Source organism: Cannabis sativa, chromosome 7 (genome assembly GCF_029168945.1).
Source record: "Cannabis sativa cultivar Pink pepper isolate KNU-18-1 chromosome 7, ASM2916894v1, whole genome shotgun sequence".
In the NCBI taxonomy this organism is placed as follows: domain Eukaryota; kingdom Viridiplantae; phylum Streptophyta; class Magnoliopsida; order Rosales; family Cannabaceae; genus Cannabis; species Cannabis sativa.
Window position 1 is genome coordinate 46039713 of NC_083607.1, and position 18053 is coordinate 46057765.

At 35.4% G+C, this 18053-nt stretch overlaps 1 protein-coding gene across 1 annotated transcript; it reads right to left on the reverse strand.

Moving 5' to 3' along the window:
* Positions 1–11916: 11916 nt before the first annotated feature.
* Positions 11917–13353, reverse strand: LOC115696570 (uncharacterized). The gene has a single exon (XM_030623464.1). The coding sequence runs from the start codon at positions 13351–13353 to the stop codon at positions 11917–11919; it is 1437 nt and encodes a 478-aa protein (XP_030479324.1).
* Between the last annotated feature and the right edge of the window lie 4700 nt (positions 13354–18053).

Below are 18053 nucleotides of genomic sequence, written 5' to 3' on the forward strand. Positions count from 1 at the left end.
CACTGCCTCCTTCCAATTTAATCTTAACGGTAAAGTCTCAGGCAGCGTCAATCCTTCCAGGGGTATCCGCCAGGGCGACCCCCTTTCCCCTTATCTCTTCCTGTTATGTGCGGAGGGTTTCTCTTCCCTGCTGCATCAACAGGAAAGAAGGAAAACTCTTCTTGGCTTTAAAGTTGCTAGAAGAGCCCCCGCTATCTCCCACCTTCTTTTCGCTGATGACAGCTTCCTTTTTTGTCAAGCCAACATCAGCTCTTGCAATGTCATCAAAGAGGTTCTCGAGGCCTATGGGCGGGCCACGGGGCAGCAAGTTAATTTCCAGAAATCCTCTCTGTATTTCTCCCCTAATGTTGAGCTAAGGGATCGAACTTTGATATCCGATTACATGGGTATCCCGGTTCGGTCTTCTTTTGAAAAATACCTGGGCCTCCCACAGCATATTGGGCGAACAAAAAAACAACTGTTCCATTATCTGCATGACAAGGTCTGGGGTCATCTCCATAATTGGAAGAATAAAGTCTTTTCTAAAGGCGGAAAGGAAACCCTGCTTAAATCTGTCATACAAACCATTCCCACCTACTCAATGGCGTGCTTTCGCCTTCCGGTAGCCACCTGTCACTCTCTCGAATCGGTTATGGCCAATTTCTGGTGGGGTGTCAATGATAATAACCGGCCCAAAACTCATTGGCAAAGTTGGAAAAAACTCTGTCGCTCCAAAAAGGAAGGAGGCTTGGGCTTTCGATCCCTGACCCATTTCAACCAAGCCCTTCTTGCTAAGCAAGCCTGGAGAATCCTCCAGCAGCCAAACTCAATGGTGTCAAAAATTCTGTCTGCTCGATATTTTCCTCACTCATCTTTTCTTGATAGCTCGACTGGGCACTCTCCCTCTTTTGTTTGGCGCAGCATTTGCTGGGGAAAAGAGCTGTTGCACAAAGGTTTAATTTCCAAAATTAGTAATGGGCAGAACACTTCCACGACTCGCGATCACTGGATTCCGGGTCTCCGTCAGGTTCCCACCCTTTCCCATGTCCCTGACACAGTTGCTTCTTTCATTTTGCCTTCCTCCTCCTGGGACTTAGTTAGCTTACAAAGATGCTTTCCGCCGTATGTGGTTGAGCAGATCCTCTCCATCCCTCTCCCCCTCAGCCCATGCCCCGATGAGTTCATTTGGGCACATACCCAATCAAGCATTTATACTGCCAAATCTGGTTACCATATCAGCTTTTCCTGCTCTTCCCCTTCGGATATCCCCTCCTCCTCTAAACCCTCGCCTTGGTGGAAAAATTTGTGGCATCTCTCCCTCCCTTCTAAAGTAAAACATTTTGCTTTCCGTGCCACAAACTCCACCCTCCCCACAGCCAAAAACCTAGCCCATAGGAAAATCATCCCTTCCCCTGTTTGTGACCGGTGTGGAGGAATGGAAGAGTCGGTTTCTCATGCATTGTTTTATTGTCGGAGCGTTAGAAGAGTCTGGAAAGGTACGCAATTTTATCCTTGCATTTTTGCTAATTCTTTAGAAATATTATTCCATGATATCGTTGATATGATTTATTTTTCTCTGACCAAGAAAGATGTAGAGACTTTTCTTTGTACTGCTTGGCTTGTCTGGTATAACAGGAACAAAGCTCTAAAGAATCAACCCCACGATCCTGATCATGCGATTTTCTGTTTGGCTCAAAGCTACCTTGGTGACTATCATTCCTCCCAGCGGGCCCCCTCACCTACTCGCCCCAGACAGATGTCAGGCCCTTCTTCGTGGACTCCTCCAGCTGCGGGTCTTCTCAAGCTAAATGTGGATGCAGCACTTTCTCAAACCTCCCGAAAAGCGGGCTTCGGAGGTATCATCAGAAACAGCGACGGTCTGGTAGTTGCCGCCTTTGCCCAACCTCATTCCGGGGGAGGCTCGGTCCCAACCTTGGAAGCAAAATCTCTCCTTTCAGCGCTTCAGTGGTGTATCAACGAGCATTTCTTAGTCCAAGAGGTGGAAACAGATTGCAAAGCCATTACTGATGCTCTCTCTGGCCATAAAGAAGATATGTCGGTTTTTGGTGACATCATTAAACAAATCAAGAATACTTTATCTTATTTCCCAGCTGCTCGGCTCTGCCACATTAATCGTGATGCCAACATCCTGGCCGATAAACTAGCTCACCGAGCTCTTGGGTTAGATGAAGCAGCCGTTTGGATTGGAGACGACCCCTGCAATTTATTTGTTTTTCTGTCTTCCTAGTGGGCTCCTTTCTTTCAAAAAAAAAAAAAAAAAAAAGTTTTCAATTCAATTTTTCAACTACAGTTTTGATATTCATTTTCTCTCCACAATCAAAAACCAAAATCGTTTTTTCTTTTTAAAAATTTGATCTTCTCCACCATCTCCATTCCCCCAATCCATTGTTAAAAAAATTAGAGAAAATGAGTGTTAAATCTCTAGCCAATAAAGCTAAAGGTAAACGCTCTATTAATAAAGACAATGATTCTAATTATTTTGCTCTCCCCATTAGCAAATGTGATCGTCATTCTCCTTAGAAGAAATCAAAAATTATTGAGGATGAAAAAACTTATTTCCCTGAGACTAAGAAGTTGAAGAAGCAACCAGACGAAATCATTAAACTTTTATTTCCGTTTCATTTTTGTTTTGCCTAAGCTTTTAAATATTACATATGTTATGGGTTGTTTTTTACACTTGATTTTATTCTAGGTTTTAGTTTTTTCTTATGTTTGAATGTTTGATTAGAAATATTATTATTGTTTTGAAATTATTTTAGATTTAAGTTGTTTTTTTATTTTTAGGGTTATTTTCAATTTTGCAACTTTCTTATTGTTTGTTTTATTATTAGTAATTTGTATTCTTTTTCTTTTTATATTTTGTGATTTTTTTTTTATGGGTTTGCCATAAATTAGTGTATGTAATGTTTTTTTACATGGTGTAGTTGCTTTGTTTTATTTTCTTTGTTTATTAGTTTTATAATGGTTTCTTTTCAATTTTAAAACATTTTTGTGTGTGTACATATGTAGGATTAGAAAACACATTCCATTCTTTGTTATTTGTATATTGTCTTGCTTTTATGTTTTGTGAATTGTGATATTTTTTATGCTTTTGGGTTTTTTCTAATTTAGAAGGGGAAATTTCACTTTTCAGCTATAATAAAATACTCAATATCAAATTTTAGATCCCTTATTAATTTATACAAATTAATTCCTTTAATTATATGAACTTTTTATATCCTTTTAAAAAAAAAATTGTTAAAATCTGAAATTGTCCACCCCCCCCCCCTCTCTCTCTCTCTCTCTCTCTCTCTCTCTCTCTCTCTCTACTTTGACAAAAACTAAAAACCACCACCCCACTCTCTCTCTAAGCTTTTGTCGACGCTCTTTCTCTCTCGATGGTGGAAAACCGGGCCACACCCCCAATCACTCAAGAATATTTCACAATTATAATGGGTAAGTTGTGTTTTAAGCATTTTGTTAGATATTAGTAATAGTATGTAATTTGTTTTCGTTATATCTGTGGTATTTGTTGGAACAGGTATTTTTTAGTCTGAAATGGTAGATCTGGTAGATCTGTTTTTTGTCGGAATCTGGGTTTTCTAGAGGTTATCGATAGTTTGTCGACAGAATATCAATGCAATGTCGATGATATGCGAAGGAAGGTCAAGGATGACCATTATCGACATAATATCGACAAACATGTCGATGAAAAACAATTTAAATAGTTTAATTTATTTGGCAATGTATCGACACTTTGTCGATAGTATGTCGACATTTAGTCGACTGTTTATCGACAATATGTCAATGGAATGTCGATATATTGTCGACTTTAAGACAAAAACTATGAAAATCTTTAAACAGTTGACAGGAAACAAGTGAAAATTTTTAAACATAAGTAAAGACTAAACAAATATTAAAACTAACCACTAAACAATCATAGCATAACAATCTGAAAGCTTTTATTGTGTCGGTGAGACTCACAATACGGGCAAAAAGATCCAGGCTTCACCAGTTCACCATTGAAATAACCTAATATGCAACGACGACACCCTTCGGGGAACCATGGTGGTGGACGCAGCCATTCATTTGTTTTGTGAAATTTTTTTTGAAGTTGTAGGTACCTCCATTCGTTTGTGAGCCTTTCATTTTCAAATTTTTTAAACCAATCTATATGTTCTTGCATTTCTAGAGTAATTTCGTCACTAGGTTCCTGTTTGATCTCTTCGGCAGATAGAAGTTTTTATTTGTTCTCTTTACTAAACATTTAGAAGTATAAGAGAAGAACACTTATAAAGTATAAGAGAAGAACACTTATGAATTAGAAAAGAATTTGCTTTTATAGAGCAGAATACTTGTTTAGGATGGTAGAAAAAATTAATTAAAATTAAATGTGTAATTGTAGACATGTAAGACATGCAATGTGTATTTATCGATAGAATGTTGATGCATTGTCAATAGGTTGTCGATAATACGTGAATAAAAGAAATTTAGGCTAAACATTATCGATTTCATGTCGATAGTCTCAACAGATAGAATAGAAATTGGAAAGGTGAGAAAAATTAATCAGCATTAAATGTCTAATTGGAACTCGATAGTATAATTGAGTGGGAGTGTTAATCATAGATGTGGACATTTATAACTTTTATGTTAAAGTGATGGTTTCCTTTGAGCTTGGATAAAGGCGTTAAATGAATGAGATCTCATTTAACTAATTATATTAGTTTACTAAAATATCAAGGATAAAATACATTGAGAGATAAAATGGTAATATTTTTTTTTTGATGAATAAGGAAATTTGTATTGCTCACAACAAAATTTTTACAAACAATAGCACCCTAAACAGGGCCTAAATAATAAAATATGTACATAGTTTTCTATTTCTTGATCCACTCTTTAACCAACTACATATTTTCCCTCTTTTTACAGCATGTGGAACCATACAGTATCCTCAGTAGAAACTTTCTTTGGCCAGATTATATTAATTCTATATATCACTTATTGTTTCACCCTTGTTGTAATCTTCTCTGCAACCGGTTTTGTGCCTTCCCACACAGACAGATGTTGCAATATTTTGCACAAGCAAGTGTACGTATCGTTTCAAGTAGTAGACTCACTAGGAGTGAGGTCGATCCCACAGGGAGTGTAGTTAAGTACGTTGAAATTAAACTTTTACTTCTATTTGATTAAATAAAAGATAGAAAAAAATAATGAAGTCTAAGAAAGTAGTTGGAAGCAACGAATCGAGAAAATTAATAGTTAATAAACTAGGGTGTCGATTTCAATTGTTTTCATTGAATATGGTCTAATATGATTATTTTCCTAATAATTAATTTCTATGTATTCTATTTTATTTGTGCTTAATTACTTTTAATTGTCTGGCCACCAATTAACTGTTTATGATTTTGATGCGAGATCTGAGAAGTGAGTGTCAAATATGCTATAGTAGAATAGAACTGAATTTCGATATAGGACGAGAGTACCTATATGGTTTAGATAGCTTATAGGGTTTCTGTGTTTAATGCCTGTTGCATGTTAAATTTATCACGAGAGTAGAAAGTTTGCATGTAATTGAGGTTTATATATCTGAGAAGACTATAAATTACCTTAGTAAACCTGCTATTGCATAGGAATTAAAATTAGGAAAATAATCATATTAGGCCATATTCAATAACAACAATTGAAATCGACACCCTAGTTTATTAACTATTAATTTTCTAGAATCGTTGCTTCCAACTCTTTTTCTTATACTTCATTGTTTTTTTGTTCTATCTTTTATTTAATCAAATAGAAGTAAAAGTTTAATTTTGACGTACTTAACTACACTCCTTGTGGGATCGACTTCACTCCTAGTGAGTCTACTACTTGAAACGATACGTACACTTGCGTGTGCTAAATATCGCAACAAGTTTTTGGCGCCGTTGCTGGGGAGTGATAGTTAATATTATTAAAAATTAAATTTTGTTCTAATTTGGTTTTTCTTTTTAGTTTTAGTATTAATTTTGTTGTTTCAAATTTTTATCTTTTTAGTATTAATTTATTTTTATTTTTTTTTAATTTTACTAATGTTTTACTCATGAGTTTGACCTGCAAGACAAATCCAGATGCTATATCTTGAGGATTTTGCCCAACAACATAATGAGCCATTCTATTCTGCTTGGAGGATATTTAAAGAGTATGGAGAGAGATGTTATCCCACTTTCTCAAGTGGGTGTTTTACGTGGCTCTTTTATAATGGACTTAACGATGAAACAAGAAGCTGGGTTGATTATGGAGCAGAGACAACTGGAGCACCTCTATTAATGAGAGGCTATGACGTAATCGATCTATTGAACAATATGGCAGATTTTGATTATGACTGGCATTGGGATCCATCACTGCAGGGTTGGAGTCACCAATACCCACCTTATTGCCGAAATTCATCCCAACAAACTGAAAAAGAGGAGCAACTATTAGCACTTATGCAATCACTTCCAGGAGAGATTAATCGCTTAACAGACATGGTGAGATCCTTATGTGATAATTTAGTGGCTCATGATTCAGAATGTAATAACTCCAATAATGAAAGTTATGAGAGTTATTGCTACAATGAAGAAGGGTCATTAGTTGAATACAAGGAAGACAATGAGCCTACAATTGAAGATCAAGATCCTTGTGAAGAAGAACTCATTGAATATGAAATCACAAGCAAGGGTATGGATAGCCAAGTGGAGAGTGAGCAACAAGAAAAAGGGTTGTTAGATGAAAGTGTAGATACTGTGATATTGGAGGATAAGGAAGAACATGACATCATTGATTCAACTTCATCAATGATATTGACTAATAAACCACCAATGAATCCATATATTTCATCAACACCATATTATATCCTCTGCAAGCTACAAAAGGCTTCTCCCCAAGCTCATCAACCAAAGTCTTATGTTGTTGGTGTTGACTTTTGTTTAAACTCATCGCTTGCCAAGCTTGAAGGCAAGTACAACAATAATTTTCAAGTTGTCTTGCATGACGCTTATTACGGGCGTCAACCGCTTGTTGATGTGGCACTCAGGTAAGTTTCCTTTCCTTTTTCTTTAATGTCACATTGGGGACAATGTGTCACTTTAGTTTGGGGGGTGACTTAATTTTTATTTTTATTTTGAGTTTTTTTTTATTATTTTATTTTGAGTTTGATGTCTTTTAATTTTTAGTTTTTAGTTTTTATTGTTTTGAGTTAATTTTCTTAATATGAGTCAATCTAAAAGTAGGTAGATAGCATGATTTGAAAAGTTTATTTATTTTTTTCGAAAAATCCGTGTGCTTGGTGATGTTATACTCTTGACTAATTTTAATTTTGTGCCTTAAAAGAGCATAGAATCATATTAGCTAATTTTCTAGTAATTGAATTGATTTATGTATGCTAAATTTGACATGTGGAAAGTTGCTTGGAAAATTCTAGAACTTGCTTGCTTGCTATTTGAGGCGAAATAATAAATTATGCATGACTAGGAAAGTGATTTAGGCATTTTTTTGGATCGATTGTGCCTTTCAAGCCATCCCTGTAATTTTATCCTAGTTACCCTTTTTTGAGCCTTAACCTATTATTTGTTCTACACATATTGAGCCTAAAAAGATTAACCCAATTTAACCCTAACCATACCATAAGTAGATCTTTAGTTTGGGGGAATTTTGATGGAAAGTTTGTTGTATGTGTGTGGAAAAGGTGCGAAAATTGAGAGAATATAAAAAAATTTGATTGGAAACAACTTGAAAAAAGAAAAGAAAAGAAAAATCTGACAATCAGTGTCAAATCTAGAAAAAAAAAAAGATAAATATTAAGTTGTTACAATTTTGTTGAAAAAAAAATTAAATATCTCTCAAGTAATTAGAAAAATGGGTATTTGGATTGTGTGAAAAATATTTTGGGTGACATGATTGGAGAAGCTTATGGTATAGACAAGCCTAAATGACCATTTCAACTACCTTTACCCTAAGCCTAACATTACAAGCCTAGAAAGACCTTCTGATTCTTAGTTGTGCATTAATCTATATTAGTGGAGAATAGTAAGTATTGCAAGCATATGGAATTTTGGGTTAGTGGATTGATGATTGTTATTGGCATGCATAAAGTGGTTTAATTGTTAGTTAATTGCATTCTATGGTTTCACGAGCTACATGAAAATAAATTGAAATCTGTCAAGGGTGTAATTAAACTGAAATTCTGGATTATATGCATAAGTAAATTTTTTTCATAATCATGTTATTGAAGCTACTTGAAAATTATTCATGTTTTGGAGATTGACTTGTTTAATGTTTATTTAGTGTTTTACTCGAGGACGAGTAAAAGCTTAGTTTGGGGGAATTTGTTAGGTTATTTTTAGTATTAATTTTAGATTAAGTTTAGTATATTTTTAATTGAGTTTTAATCGTGTTTGGAGCATTTTTACGCTTGTTATCTTTTATTTTTGCAGATTTAAAATAGAAGAAGATTAGAAAAATATCAGAGAAAAAGATGGAAAAAAGATAAAAATATCATGATATTTAAAATAGAGAAAACTGTGCAAGAAAATAAAGCTGAAACTTCAAGTCTGAATTCGACTGTCTTCTGATTAGATTTTGGAAAAAGTCAAAACATAAATGTTCTAGATCTCTTTTTTTATCTTTCCGGAACATCTTGAATCATCCAATTCCGAGCAATATTGAGAGAGTTATGGCCAAAATACTATCAGCCGACGCAGCAGAAAAATCGCTTCCAACACGGGCCGCGGCATGGATTTAGCATGCCGCGGCCCGCCTCCCTAAACAGCACAAAAATCGTATTTTTATCTCACGTGGGTGTTGGGGGTTTCCTAGTTCGAATAGGCATTTAACATGTGCGTTTTTCCATCTTTTTAGGCCATGAATGCCTATTTAAAGAGCAGAAGAGAGTTGATTTCATCAAGCAATTTCAGAGAGAAAAAAGTGAGAGTTCAGATACAGAGTAGAGAGATCAACTGCAATACTGGAGACATACTGCTCAGGGTTTTCAGCATTCTTCTTTTCTTCTCTTCTCTATTTTTCATCTCTTTTATATCAGTTAATATGTGTATTTGTGCTTCAATGAACATGAGCAACTAAACACTTTAATTAGGGTTAGATGGATATTGTTTAACATTGTTTTATGGTTTTAATATGATTTATTTTCCCCCTAATTTCTATGTATTCTATTTTATTTGTGCTTAATTACTTTTAATTGTCTGGCCACCAATTAACTGTTTATGATTTTGATGCGAGATCTGAGAAGTGAGTGTCAAATATGCTATAGTAGAATAGAACTGAATTTCGATATAGGACGAGAGTACCTATATGGTTTAGATAGCTTATAGAGTTTCTGTGTTTAATGCCTGTTGCATGTTAAATTTATCACGAGAGTAGAAAGTTTGCATGTAATTGAGGTTTATATATCTGAGAAGACTATAAATTACCTTAGTAAACCTGCTATTGCATAGGAATTAAAATTAGGAAAATAATCATATTAGGCCATATTCAATAACAACAATTGAAATCGACACCCTAGTTTATTAACTATTAATTTTCTAGAATCGTTGCTTCCAACTCTTTTTCTTATAATTCATTGTTTTTTTTGTTCTATCTTTTATTTAATCAAATAGAAGTAAAAGTTTAATTTTGACGTACTTAACTACACTCCTTGTGGGATCGACCTCACTCCTAGTGAGTCTACTACTTGAAACGATACGTACACTTGCGTGTGCTAAATATCGCAACAACAGATTGCGAGCTCTCCAGAGTGTGTATACCAGGCAACTTATGGCAGCAGCCAATACATTCCTCTTGAATTTGCTGAGTTTCGATCTTCCAATCCACCTAGTCAATGCATTCAGTGAACCGACTGCTATGTTCCAAGACAGCCAGGTTTTTATTTCCTGTAAACATGTTGCAGCAAAACTGCAAGTGAAAAAGAGATGTTCTGCATTCTCACAGTGATTATCACAGAGTTCACATTGTTCTCCTATTGCCATTCCCATAGCTTTCAACCTGTCTTTTGTTCTAAGCCTTTTTTGTATTGCCAACCACATAATAAAAGCTTTTGGGTTGGACAAAGCACTTGTAGCCTTCCTCAATCTGGTATTGTTGAGAGAAAAGTTGATGTCCAGCTACTTCTTTAAAGTGATTTTTCAAATTGACTAGACTTCTTCAATACCAACTACTGTGATCTGATGCTTTGTAACTCCACCAATCTCTATCCTTGATATAGACACTATGTATCCATCTCATCCATAAGCTATCTTGTTTTTGAGCAACTGCCCAGATATACTTCCCCATTGCAGCTCGGTTCCATTCATGTATTTTCCTAAATCCAATGCCACCAGCATTTTTTGATTGACACACTGCTTCCCATGCTACTAAACCAGGTCCTGTTGATTGAGATTGGCCTTTCCACAGGAATGCCCTACAAATTGATTCAAGTTGTCTCACCACCTTCTTGGGCAAAATCATTACTTGGCACCAATATGTGTGTATAGCCATCAACACAGAGTTAACTAGAACCACCCTTGCGGCAAAGGATAGGTTTATTGAACTCCAAGTTCTTATTCTTCCAGTCATTTTCTCAGCCAATGCAATGCACTCATTCCCAGATATCCTTTTAGCACATATTGGCACCCCCAAATATGTAAAAGGCATATCTTTTAGAGTAAAACCAGCAGCCCTTTGTATTTTGTTCACCTCCTCCTGAGACATATTGCTACAATACATTGCCGATTTTTGGGGACTAGGTTGCAAACCAGATGTCATAATGAAAAGCTTCAATCCCTGCAATATGTAATGGATACTTTTGAACTCTCCTTTGCAAAATAACAAAACATCATCTACAAAGGCCAGATGATTTAGTTTCATGGGTGAGCATCTTTCGTGAAACTTGAAATCCTTCTTATCCCCCACTTTCTTTAGGATTCTGGTCAAATATTCCATTCCAATGACAAAGAGCAGTGGAGAAATTGGGTCTCCTTGTCTTAGACGTCGTTTTGATTCAAAGAATCCATGAGTACATCCATTGAACATGATAGAAAATCTCAGTGTTCTGACACAATTCATTACAGTCTGAATAAACTGAGATGGAAAGTGTAATCCTGCAAGCATCTCCTCAATGAAGTCCCACTCAATGGTATCATATGCTTTCTGGAGGTCAAGCTTGATCATGCAATTAGCCTTGTTTGTCTTCCTTCCATAGTGTCTCACTAAATCCTGGCAAATCATAATGTTATGTCCAATGAATCTTCCCTGAATGAAGCCCCCTTGTGATTGGGAAACCAATTCAGGGAGGATGCATTTGATTCTAGAACACAATAGCTTAGTTGCAATCTTGTAAATGACATTGCAACAGGCAATTGGCCTAAAATCCTTGACGGTGTTTGGAAATTTCATCTTTGGAACCATTGTGAGGACAGTCGTATTAATCTCTTTTAGTATTCTGCCTGAGCTGAGGAAAGAAGTAACTGCTTTGAATACATCCTCACCAACCAAATCCCAATTATCCTGAAAAAAGAAGCTGGAGAAACCATCTGGCCCAGGAGCTTTGTTTCCAGGATTTTCAAATACCACTTTCTTAACATCTTCTTTAGTGAAAGGCCTATTGAGCATTTCTACTTGTTCAGTAGTGACCAAAGGCCCTCTCTGCAATATCTGTTGTGAGACTTTCCTTCTATCTGTCAAACTCGATCTAAGAAGCAATTTGTAATAAGAGATGAAAGCAGTTGTGACCTATTCTGGTTCAAATACTCGAATGCCATCTTCATTCTCAATTGAGTACACCTGGTTTTGTTTATTCCTATGTTTGATGCTCGCATGAAACAAGGAAGTATTGCTGTCCCCATCTCTAATCCAGCTGATTTTTGCTTTTTGCTGCAGGAAAGAGCTGTAATGTTGCTGAGCCGTTACAAATGCAATCCTAGCAGCAAGCTCCTAATCATGTAGTGTTGTGTTTAGGGGATCCTCTTGTAGCTTGGATTGAACTTCATCCAGTGCTTTCTTAGTTTGTATCGATGTGGCATGTAAATCAGAGAAACCCAACTGATTGATCTCTTTTAGAACCGGTTTCAGTGCCTTTAGTTTAGACACGACCTGATACATTAAAGTACCATGAATCACTTTCCTCCATGTCATTTCAACCCGCTTGTCATACTCAGGATGAGATTTCCACATTCTGAAGTACTTAAACGGCTTTTTGCCACATTTCCATTTGGGATATAGTGATGAGATGCATGGTGTATGATCAAAAGTTCCTTCGTTGAGAAATAACGCTTCTGCACTAGGATAGTTATCACACCATTGTTGGTTGGCTAATACTCTGTCAATCTTTGAATATATTCTATCATGACCCTGCTGCTTATTTGTCCATGTATAAAAACTACCAGTAGACTTTACATCCTCAAGCTGGCAATGTTGTATACTGCTTATGAATTCCATTTCAGCTTGGTATTTCACTCGGTGCCCCACTCTTTCTTCCTTGGTTGTAATTGCATTAAAATCACCCATGACTATCCAAGATTCTTTTGTTTTAAGACCATTCAGATCTCTCCATAATTCCAATCTCCCCTGCCTATCATTAAACCCGTATACTATTGTCAAAAAACTGTTGTATGTTCCATCTATTGTTGAGATTCTCAAGTGCATTAGTTGACTTGTGCACTTGATAATATCAACAATAAAACGGATCAGGTTCCATGCTATAACAATTCTCCCACCTTTGTCTCGTGCTATATTCGAGGAGAAACACCATCCATTGAAAACGTTTAGGTACAAGGCTCCTAGTTTGTGAGCCTTTACCCTAGTTTCGAGAAGCCCAACAAAATCAGCCCCCTGTACTCGAATAAACTGCCTAATAGCTTGTTGTTTTTGCTGTTTGTTGGCCCCCCGAATGTTCCAAACAATGAATTTATCCATTACCAAGAGAGGGATCTCCCCCCCCCCTCTTGTGTTATCAACTCCCTCTGCTTCTTGTTCCTGAATACCCAGTTGGTCTCTCTCGGCTAGAATTTGAAAAACATTGGTGAGCTTTGTCCCATTGTCTTCTCCTCTTGTTTCTACAATTTTTTTTACCCTTAGAAACCATTTGAAAACCCTCCTCATCCACAGGTGGTTGCTCTTTCCTTCATCTTCCTTAACCACCCACTCTTGCTTAGCACTCTGTTTCTTGTTGCATTCATCTGTTAAGTGCCCCATCCCAGAACAATGCTTGCAAATAACCGGTTTCCATTCATACTTGACACCTACATGAACATTGCTGCCAAACTCATCTTCGAAATCCAGTAGGCTAGGAAAATCTTGATTCATGAACACTTCCACCATAACCCGAGGAAAATTCAGTCGTTCTCTTTCCTTAGTGACTGCATCAACCATTATAGGCTTGCCAATTTGACCAACAATTTTGAAAAGTGATCATTGTCCCCAGTATTTGAGGTCAAGGTCTTCGAGTTGTATCCAGATAGGCACAGTCTTAACATCTTCCTTTCTAAAGTTTGTATTTGGATCCCATGGCTTCATGATAACTGGTCTTCTATTAAAGAAGATATAGCCACCATTAAGCACTTGGTCCATGAATGTTATCGAGTGAAATCTGATGATAAAAACTCCATAAGTAAGCATCTTGACTTTGTCTATCTCATCTTTCCACAGTCTCTTAACAAAACCTTCAATAACCGGCAATGGAGGATTTGACCCCAACACATAGCATACAATGGATGGGGTCCAAAAATTAACTTCCTCCTCAATGTCATCTAGTGTAATCTTAACTTTGCTAGACTCTCCCTTCCCCTTAAATTCTGACTGCTGCAATGATTTATCTAAATTGCGAATTACAGAACCAGAGCGAAGAACAGGGGGGTTCGAATGTTTACCTTGAAGCAATTCACTGTTACATTGCTGATTGGCCTGTATGAAGTGCATCATATCCATTCGAGCATCTTCCATGCGCCTAATCTCCTTCAGAGATGATTTAGGAGACAGTGGAGTCGGATACACATCACGGAGATGCGAATCACCATTCCTTCTCCTGACCGATTCAACAACGATATCATCCTCTTCCTCTGATAACTTCAGTGGCGTAATCCCTATTTCTTCTTCAATCGCCTTCGAGATACTGTCCTCAATCACAGAACCAAAGCCCTTCCTCGCTTTCCTCGTCGAAACCTTTGCTTTCCCCTTCGTCTTTGACCTAGTTTTCGCCATAGCTCCAGCTTCAAGCTGCTAGAGCAAAAACGGAGAAAAAATTAGCTTCAAGCTGATTGGACTAAAATGGTAATATTAGTCCCAACTCATTTTAGACCATTTATAGAGGATCATCAGTTATTTTGATTAAAACAATGAATAATTTATAGCATATCTATAAACATGTATAGAGAGTTTTATAAAATTGAGAGTGCAATTACAAGTCTATAATCGAGTCAAGAGGAATAAATAAGTTAGAAAATTCATTTGTTAAATTTTAGAACTACTTATTGGGAGCTTGATTTCATTATCGTCGAGACAATCTCAATTAATTGATTTTATTATCGATTAGAATTATCAATGTTGACCTGGTCAAATTTGAAAAATTTTCACTCAAATGTGTAAATTAGAGAAGAAAAGAAAATTTTGGGAAAGTTATTAATTATGATAAATTGGTGTCAAATTAATAATTATATATAAAGTTCCAATATATAATTTTTCATAATTATTAAGAAATGAATAAGGACTTAAATATAAAATAATTAATTATTAATTATTAATAAAATAATTAAATATTATATATAATTATACATTAATATATAATTATATATGTATGTGAATATATATTAATATACAATTGATTAATTAATTAAATTAATAAAGATTACTAGTTATTTATTTAACTATTTAATCAAGAAGATGATAGTGTGAATATCTATTTTTAGTTTAATTAGAATTTAATTGAGATCTAATTTCAGCTAAATATACTCATTTATTATATTTAAAAATTAAATAAATATTTAAATAAAATCTATGAGTAACCTATATAAGGAACATTAAATTTAGAGTTGTTAGAGAGGTTACAATTATAATTTTCTGACAACAGATAACATAGGAAAGAATCTCTCCTAAATGGATGAAACTCTGTCACTCTCTCTCCTTTCTTTAGTCATCTCATTTGCTGAGAATTGTCGACACTGGTCTCGGTGATTTTTAGGTGTTATTGTGGAAGACTATGTAAAAAGTTAAAGTTCGATTCACGTTCTTGACAATACCCTGCTACATAAAGGATTCAAGGATTTAGAAAATCTAAAGAAAGGAGCCATTGCGTTCCCACTGTAAGTATACTCATACTTAAGGTGTTTAATTTCTATTTTATAATGCATATTCTAGTTAGTCTAATATTTAGGTTAAATATTAGAATACACGATTATAAGTGAGACCTTGGTAAAATAATTCAAACAACTGGACTCAAAATCTTTGGTAATGTTTTATTTTCATGCATGAACATATTAAAACAAAATTAAATGATTTAGTCATAATTTGGATTGTTTTCATGTGAATTTTAAAGCATATTGATGATTTTAGTAATTTTTTAGCCTTGTATTGCATGTTTCTATAATAAAATAGTATTTAGTGTAGTGATAGTGAGTGTCATACAATTTAGAAGGTAAAAGATCAATTTCCAACCTCTACTTTTCGCACTTTTTAAAAATATTAAACGTGAGCCTACAAAGGATTGAATCTTGGAACTTTTAAGAACTTTAAAAAAAAAAAGAGTAATTTGCGGTAAAAATACTTAAATTTTATCCCGAGTAGCAGATAAATACCTAAGTCGTATTTTTTGCAGTAAAAATACCTTCCGTCACACTTCTGGAACTTTCGTGGGTACCTCTCCGTTTTCTTCCAGTTAAATGTCTATGTGTCATCCTTTTATTAGTCCACATCATTAGTTTCTATTTTTCATTTTAAAATTAATTAAAACTTATTTAAAAATCATTCAAAAACAAAATATATATATATATTTAAAATGTATAAAAAAAAATAAAAAAAATGTACTCTGAAACCTACAAAATTATTCTAAACCTAAATAATTAATTTTTTTTTGTTTCATTTTTTTAAATGCATTTTTCTTTTATTTCTTGTTCCATTCTTTTCTCTTTGAATTAAAAAGGAATTCCAACATAAATTAAATTCAGATTTTGAAACAAAACTAAAATCAAAAGTCTGAAGCAAACTTAGATTTTGAACAAACAAAATAAAAAAGAATAAAAGAAACCCAAATCTTCAATTATCCATCAACAATACAAAATTTATTTAATACCCTAAAACAAATCCAAAACTTTCCAAGAACATAAACTTTATACAGGATCCTAAATCAAAATATATTACAAACAAAATACAAATGCAACAAGTGAAACTAAAACCCAGGTGAAGAACAGATGTCAGACTTGTAAACAAACCTAGAATTAAAAACTCAAACCCAAAAATAGAACAAAGTCCACAAATCTAAATGCCCAAATTCAAGCTCAGACCTGTAAACATTGAGGGATTTTTTTAACAAAGGTCACATTCAGATAAAGGAGAAGAACCCACAAATGACATACTAACTCTAAAAAATTTCTAACCCTGTCGATTCACTTTCCAATATGGTGGTCCTCTTCGGCTTGTCGATCCTCATTCCCAGCACGATACTTGCTAACCCTTTCAACCCCGCATGTTTTGACTTCGATCCTGTGGTCACTCGCCGGTAGATCTCGAGTGATGAGAGATTTTGGGTTTTTTAATTTTTTACAATTTGGATATAGAGAAAAAAAGGAAGAAAAAGAGGATGAGATGTGGTGAAATAGGGCTGTTGTTGATGGTGAGGAGGAAGAAGATGATGACGATGGGGGATGTTCGCAGGTCGACGCTGATGAGGGTGAAGAACGATGATCCCCTGGTTCGCACCCCTTGTTCCCACAATACGATGAGGGAGAAGAAATTGACCCCTGAATCGCAGAAGAGAAGGGGGAGAAGAACGAGATTTTAGTGTTCTCACTTCTCAAATTTTCTAGGTTTGTATTTAATTTAATTTTAAGTGTTTATGTTTAATTATATTGTATTCTCACGGTTATATAGGATTTTTAATATTAATCTATTTTGTAGGAATTAGATTTTAAGTTTATGTGTTTTTTAATTTTGTAATTTTTTTAATTTAAAAAATAACTTTTATTTTTATTTTTTATACATTTCAAATATATTATTTTTATTTTAAAATAATTTTTAAATAAGTTTTAATGAATTTTAAAAGGGAATTTTGATTTTATATACTTAAAATATTAAAAAAATTTATTATTACACCAAAACCCTAAACCCTAAAAAAACTATGACATTTTTTTCAAAACCCCAAAAATACCCCCCTCACAATTCAAACCCATTCTCTCTCTGCATCATCTCTCTCTCTCTCTCTCTCTCTCTCTCTCTCTCTCTCTCTCTCTCTCTCTCTCTCTCTCTCTCTCTCTCTCTCTCTCTCTCTCTCTCTCTCTCTCTCTCTCTCTCTCTCTCTCTCTCTCTCTCTCTCTCTCTCATCCCAACCGTCCACCCTCACCACCACCTCCGACCTCGGACCCTCACCATCACCTTCGACCACTCGCACCAACACCCTCGACCCAGCCCCCTCTCTCGGACCACCCAAACGTCGCACCCCCTCAGCCCCAATCTCTCTTCCTCTCTCTGAAATCGCAAAAAAAAAATAAATAAATAAAATATACAGGTCCGATGGTCGGACCCCATGGTCCGACCATCGGACCTGGGGGAATTTTTTATTTTTTTTTTATTTTTTTTGCGATTTCAGAGAGAGGAAGAGAGAGTGGGGTTGAGGGGGTGCGACATTTGGGTGGTCCGAGAGAGTGGAGCTGGGTCGAGGGTGTTGGTGCGGGTGGTCGGAGGTGGTGGTGAGGGTCGGAGGTCGGAGGTGGTGGTGAGGGTGGGCGGTTGGGATGCGAGATAGAGAGAGAGATGATGCAGAGACAGAATGGGTTTGAATTGTGAGGGGGTATTTTAGAGGTTTTGAAAAAAAAAGTCATAGTTTTTTTAGGGTTTAGGGTTTTGGTTTAATAATAAATTTTTTT

What these genes read in the sequence shown, in the direction of transcription:
- LOC115696570 (XM_030623464.1), bottom strand. Translation starts at nt 13,353, where the DNA reads ATGGTTGATGCAGTCACTAAGGAAAGAGAACGACTGAATTTTCCTCGG.